The 12,683-nt window shown below is 41.3% G+C and overlaps 1 protein-coding gene across 1 annotated transcript in view; it reads left to right on the top strand.

The window, feature by feature from the left end:
• The window catches only part of GRB2 (growth factor receptor bound protein 2), a 47,748-nt gene that overhangs the window by 871 nt on the left and 34,194 nt on the right, over positions 1-12,683 (top strand). The window contains exon 2 of the mRNA XM_064395564.1: positions 3,881-4,103. Coding sequence (XP_064251634.1) covers positions 4,026-4,103 — 78 coding nt within the window. The 5' untranslated portion in view covers positions 3,881-4,025. The remainder of the gene's footprint in view (positions 1-3,880; positions 4,104-12,683) is intronic.

Here is a 12,683-nt window from a genome sequence, read left to right as displayed (position 1 = left end):
AGATACAGTGCTTAGGGAAATTAATTCTTTGTTTCAAAAACTATTAAATGCCCGGGGTCAAGGGACCAAATCTGAAGGACCACAGATGGTTAATCAATCTTCAGACACGATGTTGTTTGTAATCCATTTCTGTGCCAACTTTGGGTATTGAGAATTTGTGCCATAAAAAGACCTTTCAGTTGCTATCATCTCTTAGGTTGACTGCCATGCAGTATTTTGGGTATTTCATAACATTTAAAGCAGTTTTAGACCGTTTAAAAGAAGAAAAAAAAAGAAGAAAAAAAAAAGAACTGCCAGTAAATAAATTCTGGCAGAGGTGAAGTTTTCTGTTAACTGATAAAATGTTTTGATCTGATAAGTATTATCTGTGCTTTGTGCTGCAGCTTAGTTTTGTAAGTGATATCTTGTGTTGCCTGGTGCTAAAGGAAGTTGAATCACTTTAAGCTGGTAGATCAGGGGGATAATTTGTGATCCTGAATGTTCTGGGGTTTATATGTTAATAATATAATTTATATTTTACTTTGTTCCTTTATTATGTTATATTTCCTTATTTGGTTAATTTGAATTAGTGTTTTGCCCTTACAATTTTAACTTTCTATTCTTTTGTCTAGAGTCTGACACTTGCATTTCTGCATGTCTTCCAGATGATGTATGCACACATTTTTCTTCCTACCACCCTCAGTAATGTTTTGTTCTAAAACAGCTGATGAAGTTTAGGACCTGATTCTTTCCAAAATCTCCCAGTGAATCTATCTTGCCTCTCTTGACTTTTCTAAACTGTTTTCTATTCCTGCCTGTATCACTTTCCAGAAGAGCAGTAAAACAGTGAAAAGAGAACAATGAGAACACTCTCTTTTGTTTAAAAACCATTATGTTTCTAAGAGTAATGTAAAAAGCTCACTTTTGCCTGTGTGCTTTTTGAAATATCTGTTGAAGTGAGCATGAGAACTGTTTCCTGTTGGCCACAACAGGGAGGTTTGTCTTTATAATTACTTTTATTCCATCCTGAGCTGCAGCACTACTACTAATGAGCATTTACTGTTGGCTGCATCTGCTGCCTTTTCTTCCTCTCACCCCTCCCAGTATTTTGAAGAGCAAAGGAAGTCTTAACCCATGTCACAGTAAGGTGAGAAACATTGATATTTTGAGAAGTCTTAGTCATTTCTCTAGCAAGATCATCTGATAATTATTGTAACCTGTACTGATTGTATTCATATATTGACTGTTACTCATTGCTAGCAGTCTGACTCCATTTGCATGGATGGGGCTCACTGCAGTAACGTGTCCTCTTGCACTGCTCTCTGAAGCAGACACAGCTGTGCTTTTTTCCCCACTCAGGCAGTTGGTTTGTTCATGTTTTAATAACGACGTGGCTGAATGTGTGTAAGAACTTAATTTTCTGTAAGCAGAAAACGCTTCCTTAAGAGATTTTAAGGGAATTATGCCTTGACTTCACCTTTCCTGACATTTGCTATGTGGGTATCTTGGTTCAATATTTTTGAAGCTTTTCCCTCTTTCAGAAGTAACTTTAGTGCCTAAACTTCAGCTACACTTTTGTCTGCAGTCAGGAAGGGTAAAGTTTTACTCCACACTGCAGCTGCTGTTAAAATTGTTACCTGGAAACTTCACTCCTTTGTATGTTGACAATATATCTGATGGTGGTAGTAGTACTAATGCATGTTTAAAGAGCATTGCATGATGAATCTCTTTCATCTTGAATTGTGCTGGAAAATTTCCCAACATTGTGCTGTTACTAAGCTCAGGGAATTGCCAGTAGAGTTCTTGGAAATGCTGCATCAGTTTCTCTAAGAATGGTGTCCATTAACACCTTCAGTTAAAAAAAATAAGTAATTATTAGCTGGTAGTGCAATGCTGGATAGCAATACTTGTGTGCCCCCAAAAAAAGAATATTTAAAAGTTGAAGCAGTTTCTTTCTTTAAATGTGTCCAAGCCTTTAGTGTATACTTTAAATTGTGCAACTTGACGTTAGGTTCTTGGGTTTGGAACTTGGGGTTTTCAAGCCACGCTCCCTTGGCTGAGGGTGTTTGTCTCCATATGTGGTGTGGTGGTGTTAGAAACACCCACAGGTTGCTGCCAGTAATATTTAAGAAGAACTAGAAATAGGTGATGTTTACCAGGAAAGATACAGGACAGGTAGACAACAAGAATTGAGCAGTTTACATTTTCCATTGCTTCACACACTGTCATTGTTGTTGCCCTTTAATGGTGCTACAATAGCAGAAAATTATCAGTACCATCAGTTGACAAACCCCAAGAGGCCAGGTGGGAAAGGTGAGGAGATGGTGAACACAACACAGAGAAAATACATCTGCTGAAGGGAAATAATTACTGCTGTTTGGATGAGTATGATGTGGAAGACTCACATCAGAAAGAAGGTTTTTCATCGGCCTTGAGACTAAAATTAAGTCCTTCATAATTACCAAAATGTAGTTAAGATGATCCACTTTATGGATTTCATTGTGTGTTGGTCGAAGCTTGGATCCAGCACATTTATTTCCGTTGGTTATGGCACCACAGGGAGGTTGTTCTGTTAGGATCTTTGTGACAGGTGACTCTGTTTTCAGCCTTGCCTTTCAGTAGTGCTTTGTAGGAAGACCAGAGAAACCCCAAAGCTCTGTCAGTGTGGGGACCCTGCTAAGCTGGTCTTTTTTTGATCAAGATGAATCCTGTAAATACTTCCTCTCATTCTGACAGATTCCTGTGATAGAATCTCAGTTCCAGTGTTTGCCTCAAGCTTCATGATTCTCTACAGGGAGCTGAAGGTTGGGCAAACATGGGGCTCATGGAATAGAAGCATGTTAATTGCTGAACTGTATTTATGTAAGGCAGGGTTTTCTCTGAAATGAAAAATTACTGTTGCCATCTGCTGCCTTTGCATGCAGCAGGGCTCTTTCTGGGCCACAACACAGAGCCTGAATTAGCAGGTGCGTGGGTTCACCAGCGTTTGTCAGATCTCTTCAGTCTTGAGTTGTCATTGACAAGTGCCAGCTCTCTGTTAGCTCTTCAAGGGGGTATTCATGGTGGGTTTTAACTTATAGACTTTCTTGTGTTTTGGTGATTTTTTCTGATTATTTAGCTTCTGTGCTATCAAGTATAGTTGGAGTTATAGAAAATCATTCCTATTCAAAGCTGAGGGCAGGATTTAAGCCTTTTCAGTGGTTTCAGTGTGTATATATGACTTGCCAGCTTTGATTTAATGTCTTCTCCGAGCCGGCAAGAGACACAAACTTGCTGATTGTCACACTGAATTACAAAGATTTTTTTTAACATGTTCTGCTGCTCAGAGCACTGGAATTTCAGGATGGTTGCTTTTACTTAAAGTCAGCCCAAACTTTTCTTCCTGTGTCATATTATTTGAGGACACTTTCTGATAGGCATTTCCATTCCAGAAACCCAACAGCACTCTGCTTAGTCTAGCTTGTATTTAAATCAATGTATGAATGGCAGAACCCGAACCATCAGTGCGGGCATCTCCAGACGGGTCTTTCCCAGGGCAGCCGGTGGGCAGCGGAGCCCGTGCCGGTTCTGTGGTGCCGTGCCCGGGGCTCTTCTCCCGGGCCCCCGGGAGGCCGGCTGGCCACGTCCTGCCCCCGTTCCAGCGCTGTAATCACCGCTGCGAGGAGCGGGAGAGATCCCCGGGGGAGGCGGCAGCGGCTGCCGGTGGCGGTGCCGCCCCCGGGGCTGTCATTGGCCGCGGGACGCGTCACTCGGGCGAGCCGGGCCCGGGCGAGCGGCGGCGGGAGGAAGCGGCGGCCGCGCCGCGCCGGGCAGAGGGAGCGGCGCTGGGCGCGGCCCCGGCCATCGATCCGTGCCACTTCCCCTCATGGCCCGTCTCTTCCTCCTCCTCCCCCTCCCCTAGGGCGGATCGTCCCCCGGCCTCGCTGTATGTGAGAGACGGGGCCGGCGCCTCGCACGGAGCCGGGAGCCGCCGCCGCGGGAGGAGCGGAGGCTTCGGGGAGCGCTTCCTGCCCAGCGCCCGCACCGCCGGGCGCGGCAGCCCCAGCATGGAAGCCATCGCCAAGTACGACTTCAAAGCCACCGCGGATGACGAGCTGAGCTTCAAACGGGGCGATATCCTTAAGGTAAGCGGAGGGCTCGGGCTCGGGAGTTCCCTCTTTACCCCTGGGCTGTTCGGTTTCTCTCTGAGTCTCTTCCTGTCCGTCTGACCTGACCCTCTTTGGGTCCCCAGAGAATGCCATCTCCTTTTTCTACGGAGCCTCAAGATCTTCTAACTCCCAGTCACACGCGCCTCTGAGAGCAGGAGAGGCTGTTTTGTTTCAGTAATAAGCATGCATCCCAAAGTCTCTCAGTTCTCTCTTCTGAGATGGGAATATTTGAAAACTTAGTCATAAACACGGCAGCAAATAAGCAGAAGTACAAGATAAAGGGGAATTCAGCGTAGAGATTATGAGAGGAAGCCCCATGAAGTAATCAAGATCAATTTGGTATTCCTTTTCTTTGCCTCCTGCCAAGGATTCTAATATCAAAGAACACTGATTGGATTATTTCTCAGTAGATAATCTTTTAGCTTCAGTCTGTCAAATATTGAAGCTGAGTTTTATCTTCAGTTGTGATGAACTGGAGTGATAAGCTTGTGGCTGAATATATAATGGATCTGTGCAAATGTAAGTGAATGTTGGAGTGCATTAGAGGAATTTTGGTCTTTCAATATATCAAAGGCTTTTTAGGCTTCATCTTGGCTATATTACAGGAATTTGAAAAAACAGTTGAGTTTCTACAACTGTAATAAAACTGGACACACAGAACAAGCCCAAAATTGTATTTTGAGGAGGTAGTAAAACACAGAAATCCTCAGTGATTTGGCCTCGGTGAAGTGTAGCTCAGAGCTTTGTTTCTTCCAAGTAATAAGAGCCATACTGCAAAATGCTTTAATGAATTCATTCATAGTCACTATTTCTCCATAAAGGTGGGCTTCACCTTCCTAGTGTGATATATTTAGTGTTAAGGTATCCTTAAGTTGCTTTTTTTTTTCCTAAAATGCTTAGAGTAGAAGCAGATTTGAGAGTTTTGCTTTTCCTGCAGATGTAAGGCTGTAACTGTGTGTGTGCTGACAAATCAAGTCCTGCAGACCTCAGTGGGATTACTCATCTGCTCAACATTTTTGCCAGGAAAGGGCTTGATTTTAACTAGTATTTTTAAAAAGCTGGAAAAATAACCTGTATGGGTAAACCTAATATGTATATTTTATAGCTGATACTTCAATTGTGGCTTTGTTAAAAATGTGAGGCAATAAACAGATAAAAATTGCTAAAGCATATCATGCTTTGAGATTTTAACTTCTAAAATGATTGCATCTGTGTGTGTCCTGCACATCCCTGCCCCGTAATTGGCCTAAAAACTCCTGTTAGACCTGTACACCTCAGTGCCACTGTGTGTGTAAATTACCAGGATATTTCCTAGGGCTATTTCTAAATGTTTGAGACTGTCAGAATTTTGGAAACCTTTTGTGATAATCTTGCCTTTTTTTTTTCTTTTTTTTAAACCTGAGCTGTATTCTTCTATTTTGGGTTACTACTAGCTGCCCTCAACTTTTACAGTGTATTTGAAGTCGAGCATAGCTGAAGTCAGCTTTTAGAAAATGCTGAACAGGAAGGAAAAATGAAGTTTAATGAAATATAGTTTGTTGTAAAGTGTATTCTCAGCTATTTTCATTTAGTTTGGGGTAGAAGTTTAAGTACATGAAAAAATACAATAAAATTTTCATTTGTTTAAAAATATGTTCTCTAAGAATTCAAGGAAATATACATTTTTTGGTGTTACTGAAGTATAGTCTGTGTTAAAAGTCTTGCATCTGTGCACAGTGGCTGATAGTAAGATGTTCTTGAGTCCTGTCTAACTGATGTCATCCCATAGATGCAAATTTTGTCACACAAATATAAACATGTATGCTGTTACACTGCATTAATAATTACATTTTTCATAGAATTCACAGGGTTTTCCTACTTTACCCTAAACTTAGGCTGAACACTTCCTCAAAGCATTTATGCCCAGTTCTTCAATCTGTATTTCCTTTCTTTTCAGTTCATATTCATATGAAAATGTTCACAAATTTTACATGTTTACATCATTGATGCACAAACTGAGCCATAGAAATGGTAAATTGCTCAAGATTGTCACTGAAGTGAATGGAAGCATCAGGACTTTCAGGAATCCTTCAGCACAGAGTTGAGCTGAGTTCTGTGCAGCGTGGTGAGATTCACTGTGGAAAGCTGGCGAATTTCAGACAAATAAATCCAAACAAGTTAGAACTGTATGGGTAAACTGACAAACTTCTGTGGCACTTTGTTGCTTTGAAAAATCTGTTTCACTTCAAATGTGTTTGTGGTTGTGGAAATTAATTTCCACCCGAAATGCCAGATCTGTTTGTCAGAGCTCTGAGAAATCTTGGGGTATCCCAGTCACGTGCCCTATGTGATGTCTCATTAACCAGGTCAATCCTCCTGACCTCAAAGGAGTTGGGAAGAGGAATAAACTTGTAACATGTTGAGTGCACCTGCACCCTTCAGTGTCCCTTGCTGAGGCCTTGTGTTGTTCATGCACAGTGAGGCCTTTGCACTGTGAGACCCCTGTGCTGTGCACTGCAGAGAACCAGCTCTGGCCATTTGGGGATGGCACAGGATTGATTTGTAGCAAGATGGGTCACACAAGGCAAGAACAAAATGTCTAACAGTTCATTCCCAGTCCTTGGAAGTCCATGTTTCTCCCTGTGAGGAGAGAGGGCAGAGATGCCCAGTGTGGCTGCTGTGACCTCAGCAGATAACTTGCCTATGATGTCATGTGCCATTACTGCTGCTACCCACAGATTCAGGACCTGATTGAATAGCACTTGAACTGGAGCCATTAAGCTGGTTGTTAGTAATCTTGTGGCTGGTTTCCAAAAGTGAGTGAAGATAGTTGACCTTTGGCTTGCAATTGTAAAACAGCTGAGTGAAGAGGAAAAGTGCTTGGCCTATTTTTTCTTTTCTTTTTTTTTTTTTTTCTTGTGGGCACTACGTGGTAAAAGCTGCTTCTATGGTTTCTGTAACCCTGGCAGCACAGTGGGTCCTCTGCTCTTCTGCCTAGTGGCTCTGGAGCACCATGTGGTACTGCCTCTCAGGAGATGCTCACTGACAGCTTTCTCTAAACTTCACATACTCCAAATACTAGTTGCTGAGCCTTTTCCCAAAGAAAGGCAGGAGTGCTGCTTCCTTCTGACAGTGCTGCAGCTCTCTAGCTTCATGCTTTTCCTGTTGCTTCACAGGAACTTGTTGGTGACTGGGGTCCTGCTGGGAGGGGTGAAGGTGGCTCATCCTGTTACTTTAAAAATAAAATAAGGAAGCTGAGGGATTCCTACCTGAGAGATTCCTACTTGAAATCTTGATTTACTGTTTTTTTCACTTTGAGCAGTTTACAGTTGTCCTGATGCCTTTACAGTCTTCACCCCTTTTTATTTCTGTATATGTTGAAGTTTGGAGGAGTTAAATTCAGTCTCAGTATTTGTTACTCAGGTTTTATGTCCCCCAAAACTATCAGCCTTCTTGCTAAGTGCCAAATACTCAGATCTAAAATGTATCTAATACATGCTGATGGTTTGGCAGAAACCAGGAGGAGAAAAGAGAAGAAAAATCACATTCTTTGTCATCTCATTGTAATTTCTCTACTCCTTCTAAATTTAATCAGAAGTGTAAAGTTAATGCCATGGGGCTCTGAGAACTGTTTATGTGGGGTTAATGTAGGAGCACAAAACTTATTAAGATTTTACATGTTAAAATTGTTTTGTCTTTAAACTATAAACTACTGCTCCATTTCCTCTTTCTCTTTTGTCATAGGGTTGGGGATAGCTGGAAAGTGTTTTTCTGAAGAAGTGAATAATCTACTGTTCCCAGTAGATGTCATCATAATTAATTCAGGGGTGCTTAGAGATTGTTTTTATGACTCAAATTGTCCAGGTGGTGTTTTAAGTAAAAGGTAATCATCTGAATTTTGAGGTTTTTGCTTTTGTGTGACACACAAACCAGCTTCTTTATGAAAGGAAGGAAAGGAAGGAAAATCAAGGAAAAGAAGATTTTCTTGATAGGATTTTGGTCACTTCACAATTTGGTTCAGCCAAGACAAGATTACTTTTCCTGTTCTGATCATACACTTGACAGTCGTCACAGGTTCTGTCCACAGGAGTGTTTGTCACCATACTTATTTTCTTTGTCAGCCCTTAAGAGGATTGAGTGTTTGCTAACAGTTGATGCTGAGATGGCATTTTCAGTTCCTGCATGAAAACCATTTTTCTGTGTCAGGATAGAGTGGAACAGTTTCAAATAGAGGCAGGAAGATGACAAACGAGGGGAGCACTATCTCCCTACTGCTCTTTCCCCTCCCTCCTCTGTGACTTCACCTGCATTGGCTGTTGTGCCATGGTGTCTGTCCTACAGAACAGAAGATCAAGGCTTGCTGAAGAGATGTGCCAGTATTTTTCCTGGTTTGAGTGAAGCTGTCTTCACATTCATCCTTCCTCTCCCTTCTTTACACATTCCTCCATCATTTCCCATTTGTTGTAATGGGATGGACTCTGTGTGGTCTTGATGATTTTAATGTGTGAGAAACAATTTTCTGAATTAATGATTCAGCCAAATTGCAAACACTATGTGCTTTATAGTGAAATAGGTCAAATATTAGAATAGGTTGCCCAGAGAAGTTGTGGAATCCCCATCCTTGGAGATACCCAGACAAGTCCCTGAGCACTCTAACCTAATTAGACTGCTTTGAGCAGGAGGGTGACTTGGGTGTCTTCCAGAGGCCTTCCAAGCTCCATTATTCTGTGGCTTAGCAGTGAGTGGCAGCTCTGCTGTGTGTGATGGTTGATTTGTAGAGGTGTGCTTAGGTCATGTTCCCTGGCAGGTGGCCTTGAATTGAGATGATAATTGCCATCAATATGTGATCAATATTGCAGTCTAAGGTGGCAAAACTGTCAGAGCACTACAGAGACATAAAACCAAGTACAGTTATCTGAAATGTAGCTGATTTGGCAGCCTGGCAGTTGGAGATCTGTGTCACAAAGAGATGGTGCTGCATTCTTCTGATCTGCCAAAGTGTTCAAGGCCTGGTTTCAGTGCAAACTTCTCAAATACTGTTCCTCTTATGTATGAAAGTAATCTGAAGGTGGGTTATGTTCCATTAGCCAGCTTTTGTAGGCATGAGGATGAAGTGTGTGGGAAGGAAATAGCTGATGTTAACAAAGTGTGTGTTCTGTATTTGTAGAAGAGCTTGGACCTGCTTAGACAAAGACCATGTTGCTGAAGGTATTTCTGTGCAGGAGACATAGTTATGGAGTATTCCAGTCTGAAGGTGTAAAGTGGTCTTTGCAAGCAAGGAGTAAACACATTCCACCTTAAATATGGCATCTTTATTTTCATTTAGAAGGTTTTTATGATGATTATCTAAACTTGTCCCTGAAAGCAGAAACAGATGAGCCCTGTGAGGTACCTGAAGGCTGCAGGAGTTCTGGGTGTTGAACAAACACTGACTGTAGCTAGTGGTCAGCTCAGCTGACTTTGTGACACTGCCTTAGCACGTGTTGCATTCTGTGATAAGCAGGGAGATGGTGCTAATTTGAAGCTCTGCTGCCTTTGCCAGTTTGATGGAGGAGCTGTTACAGCCTCTCTGCAAGGTCCAGCTTGTGATGTGCCAGGAGTGACAGACAAGTGTTAGCACAGGCATAGCAGCAAATCACATTTTGGCTTGATAAATTATTTATCTGTTTTGTTCAACCTGCTTGTCAAACTGCAACAAGCATGACATGCTTTTGTTTTTATTTACTGGCAGCACAAAAATGCTGCCTCCCCTCTTTGGTCAGGTGACATCTCTGCTGTGTTAACTATTGTGATTAGGGATTGTGTGAGAATTTCAGATCAATAACATCTGTTATTCTTGGACATCCTGGGTGTTAATGAACTAACTTTGATTTAATTTTTTGTTTTAAATTGAAATGGTAAGAGCTTGATCACAGCTTGAGGGAAGAAAAGAAGGATTATGATTTTTAGTGGCATGTATTAAGGATTCATAGATTTTCAGTTTGTGTGCAGAGTCCTGCTAATTGCTGGAGGAGGGATCTTGTTTGTAGTGATATTCAGACTTGTCTGGTTTCTCTCTGCAATTAATAAGGATCCAGCTAAGAAGGGAAGATAAGAAATCCAGTTTTTCTGTGTAGAGCTCAGCCTAATAAGGAGTGAACTATATGACCCCTTGATAAAATCCCTTGTGCTTTAAAATTGCCAGGGGCTACATACTGTAAATCAAATACTAAAGCCTGAACTTCAGGGGAAAAAAAGTGCTGGGCTAAACTAATCCTATTTTATGAAAATATAAGAAAATTAGGCATTAATGCCCTAACAACACTGCAGCAAATAAATCTTATAATCGCAAATTGAGCAAAAAGGGGCTTTAATTTACCAGTCTTGATTAATTTTACAGTAGAAATCTAAAAGAGCTACTAAAAAGAATGTTTGGACATTTTCACAACTGCTGTGAGACTGAAGTATTGTATTATAAGCTATTGTACTGAAGATGGCAGATTTCCATACTTGCTCTTTATCCCTGAATTACAACCATTGCTAAATTTTTAATAATTCTATTTATGTGCATTTTAAAATGTTTGAAGAATCAAAGCTAATTTTAGAACCACAACAACAAACAACCTTAAAAATCCAACCAACATACCTACACATGTCCCCCACCTCCCCCAGAAAACCACATTTAAAGCCATGCACATCAGCAAAGGATTCTACAGCAGACAGGACCTAGTGGAGATGAGTTTTGAGTTTTTCCTGTGTGTCTTTGTGGCCTAGCCAGGGAGATGAAGCTGTGACTTGGGAATAGAATATTTATATAGGAAAGTGACCAAGGGAATGCATTTGTTCTTTCTCTGCCCAGTCTTACAGACTTAGAAATGGAGCATTTGTGTAGATATCTGTTCCACTGGGGCACCAGTGAAAAGAGGCACTAGTGTGTTATGTTTTACTTGCTTCATTTAGCATTTTGCTAGGAAAGCTGCCTTTGATCTCTATCATTTCCAGTTTTCTCTGAAAATTGTGTTAGATTTAAAATGCAAATGAGTAGGTGACTTGTGTGTGTTCTGCATTTGAAGGGCAGATCAGGAGACTGATAGTGCAGCAGTTTGATACACAGTTCTTATCTGCAGCTTTATCCCCCAGCTGTTCTTGCCTTTTCATTTCCTTTGCTGGTCCTGCAGTGGCAGTTATCTCCCAGGCTGGGCGAGCACCAGTGACTGGAATAATTAATACACACTTGGAAATAAATGTGGATTTTGGATGTTTGGCCCTTGGCAGAGAAGACAGGATAGGAGAATACTTTCTATGACTTTTTGGGTGAGCTGGTTTTGTTTTCATTCCCTACATTGGGAAATACTGGATGAAGTTGTTTCTTTCCCTCAAACAGCCAAATCTTTTTAGACAGACCAGCAGCATTGTCCATTTCAATCTGTCAAGCCCGGGGCTTGTCCTTGTTTGTCACTTTGAGGCCCCTGCCCTGTTGCTGAGTATTTAAAGCAATATGTGAGTGGCACATGCCTTCAGCTTTGAAGACATTTTGTAACACCTCCTAGGAGTAGGTGTTCAAATGGAACAGAAAACGTTGTGAAGCAGAATGTCTGTGGTGGAGCCTGAACTTGTTCCCATGCCTTGTATGCATGATTGGTGCCACCATCTGACAACTCAAGTGAGAATTGGTTTAACAAACTTAAAAATGTGTTTTTTCATGATGACATGTGCTAAACACACGGAGTTGTACAGCTGAGCTCTAATGGAGCAAAAAGTGAACTGACAGTCTCCAAAACTGCTCATGAAAATTATTTTTAGGATATTTATTTATTTTCCTGAATCCCAGATGCTACTCTACAATACTTCCTGATTAGTGACTAGATGCATCTGAAATTTGCATTTTAAATGGTTGTGTTCATAATTTTCCTCAGCCTGTATGTGTTGTCTCTTTAAGAAAAGAATGGTGTTTTTCTATAGATACTGAGTAAAAGCCCATTTGAAAAATGTTTTAAATGTCTTGAAAACCTTAAGAGGCTTTTTGTCCCCTTCAGCAATGACTGCTCACTTGAATTTCTGTACCTGATCTTGGATTCTTTTGTCTCCAATTGTTTGAGGTTGTGAAAAGCAAATAGTCCTGGTATTGGGGACTCATGAAATCAGTTGGGTTTTGATCCTGTGTTGGCAGCTCAGAACAGTGACTGGAATAAGGCAAAAGCTAGGACCAGCTACTTCTGTCTAGGAAGTAGATTGTCAGTCTCTGTGGAGTAATTAATTTAGAATGGTGATGTTCAAATGTTACTGCCCTTTATAAATAAAATATAATACTCAACAGAGTAGAAATATTCTGTTTGTACCTGCTGGATTTACTGGTTTGCATGAGTTCGTGTCAGCCTGCACGCAGTGCTGGAGCTGCCTGCTGGCTCCACTGCAGCTGGACCTCATGCAGAGAGAGCAGAAAGCTTTTTTATTTTTTTTCCCCCCTCTCTTCAGCTGAACTGTAATTATACTGTTAGTCTCTAAAACCTCTTATTTAAATAATTTGTCTCTGGAATTCATGCTTTCTCCATGGAGCCAACCTACTTCTTGCTCTAACTTGTACTAAAACTCTACAGG

The sequence above is a fragment of the Passer domesticus genome, chromosome 20 (assembly GCF_036417665.1).
Source record: "Passer domesticus isolate bPasDom1 chromosome 20, bPasDom1.hap1, whole genome shotgun sequence".
Lineage (NCBI taxonomy): Eukaryota > Metazoa > Chordata > Aves > Passeriformes > Passeridae > Passer > Passer domesticus.
The sequence above is the reverse complement of the archived record's forward strand: the minus strand, read 5'-3'. Positions and strand labels throughout refer to the sequence as shown.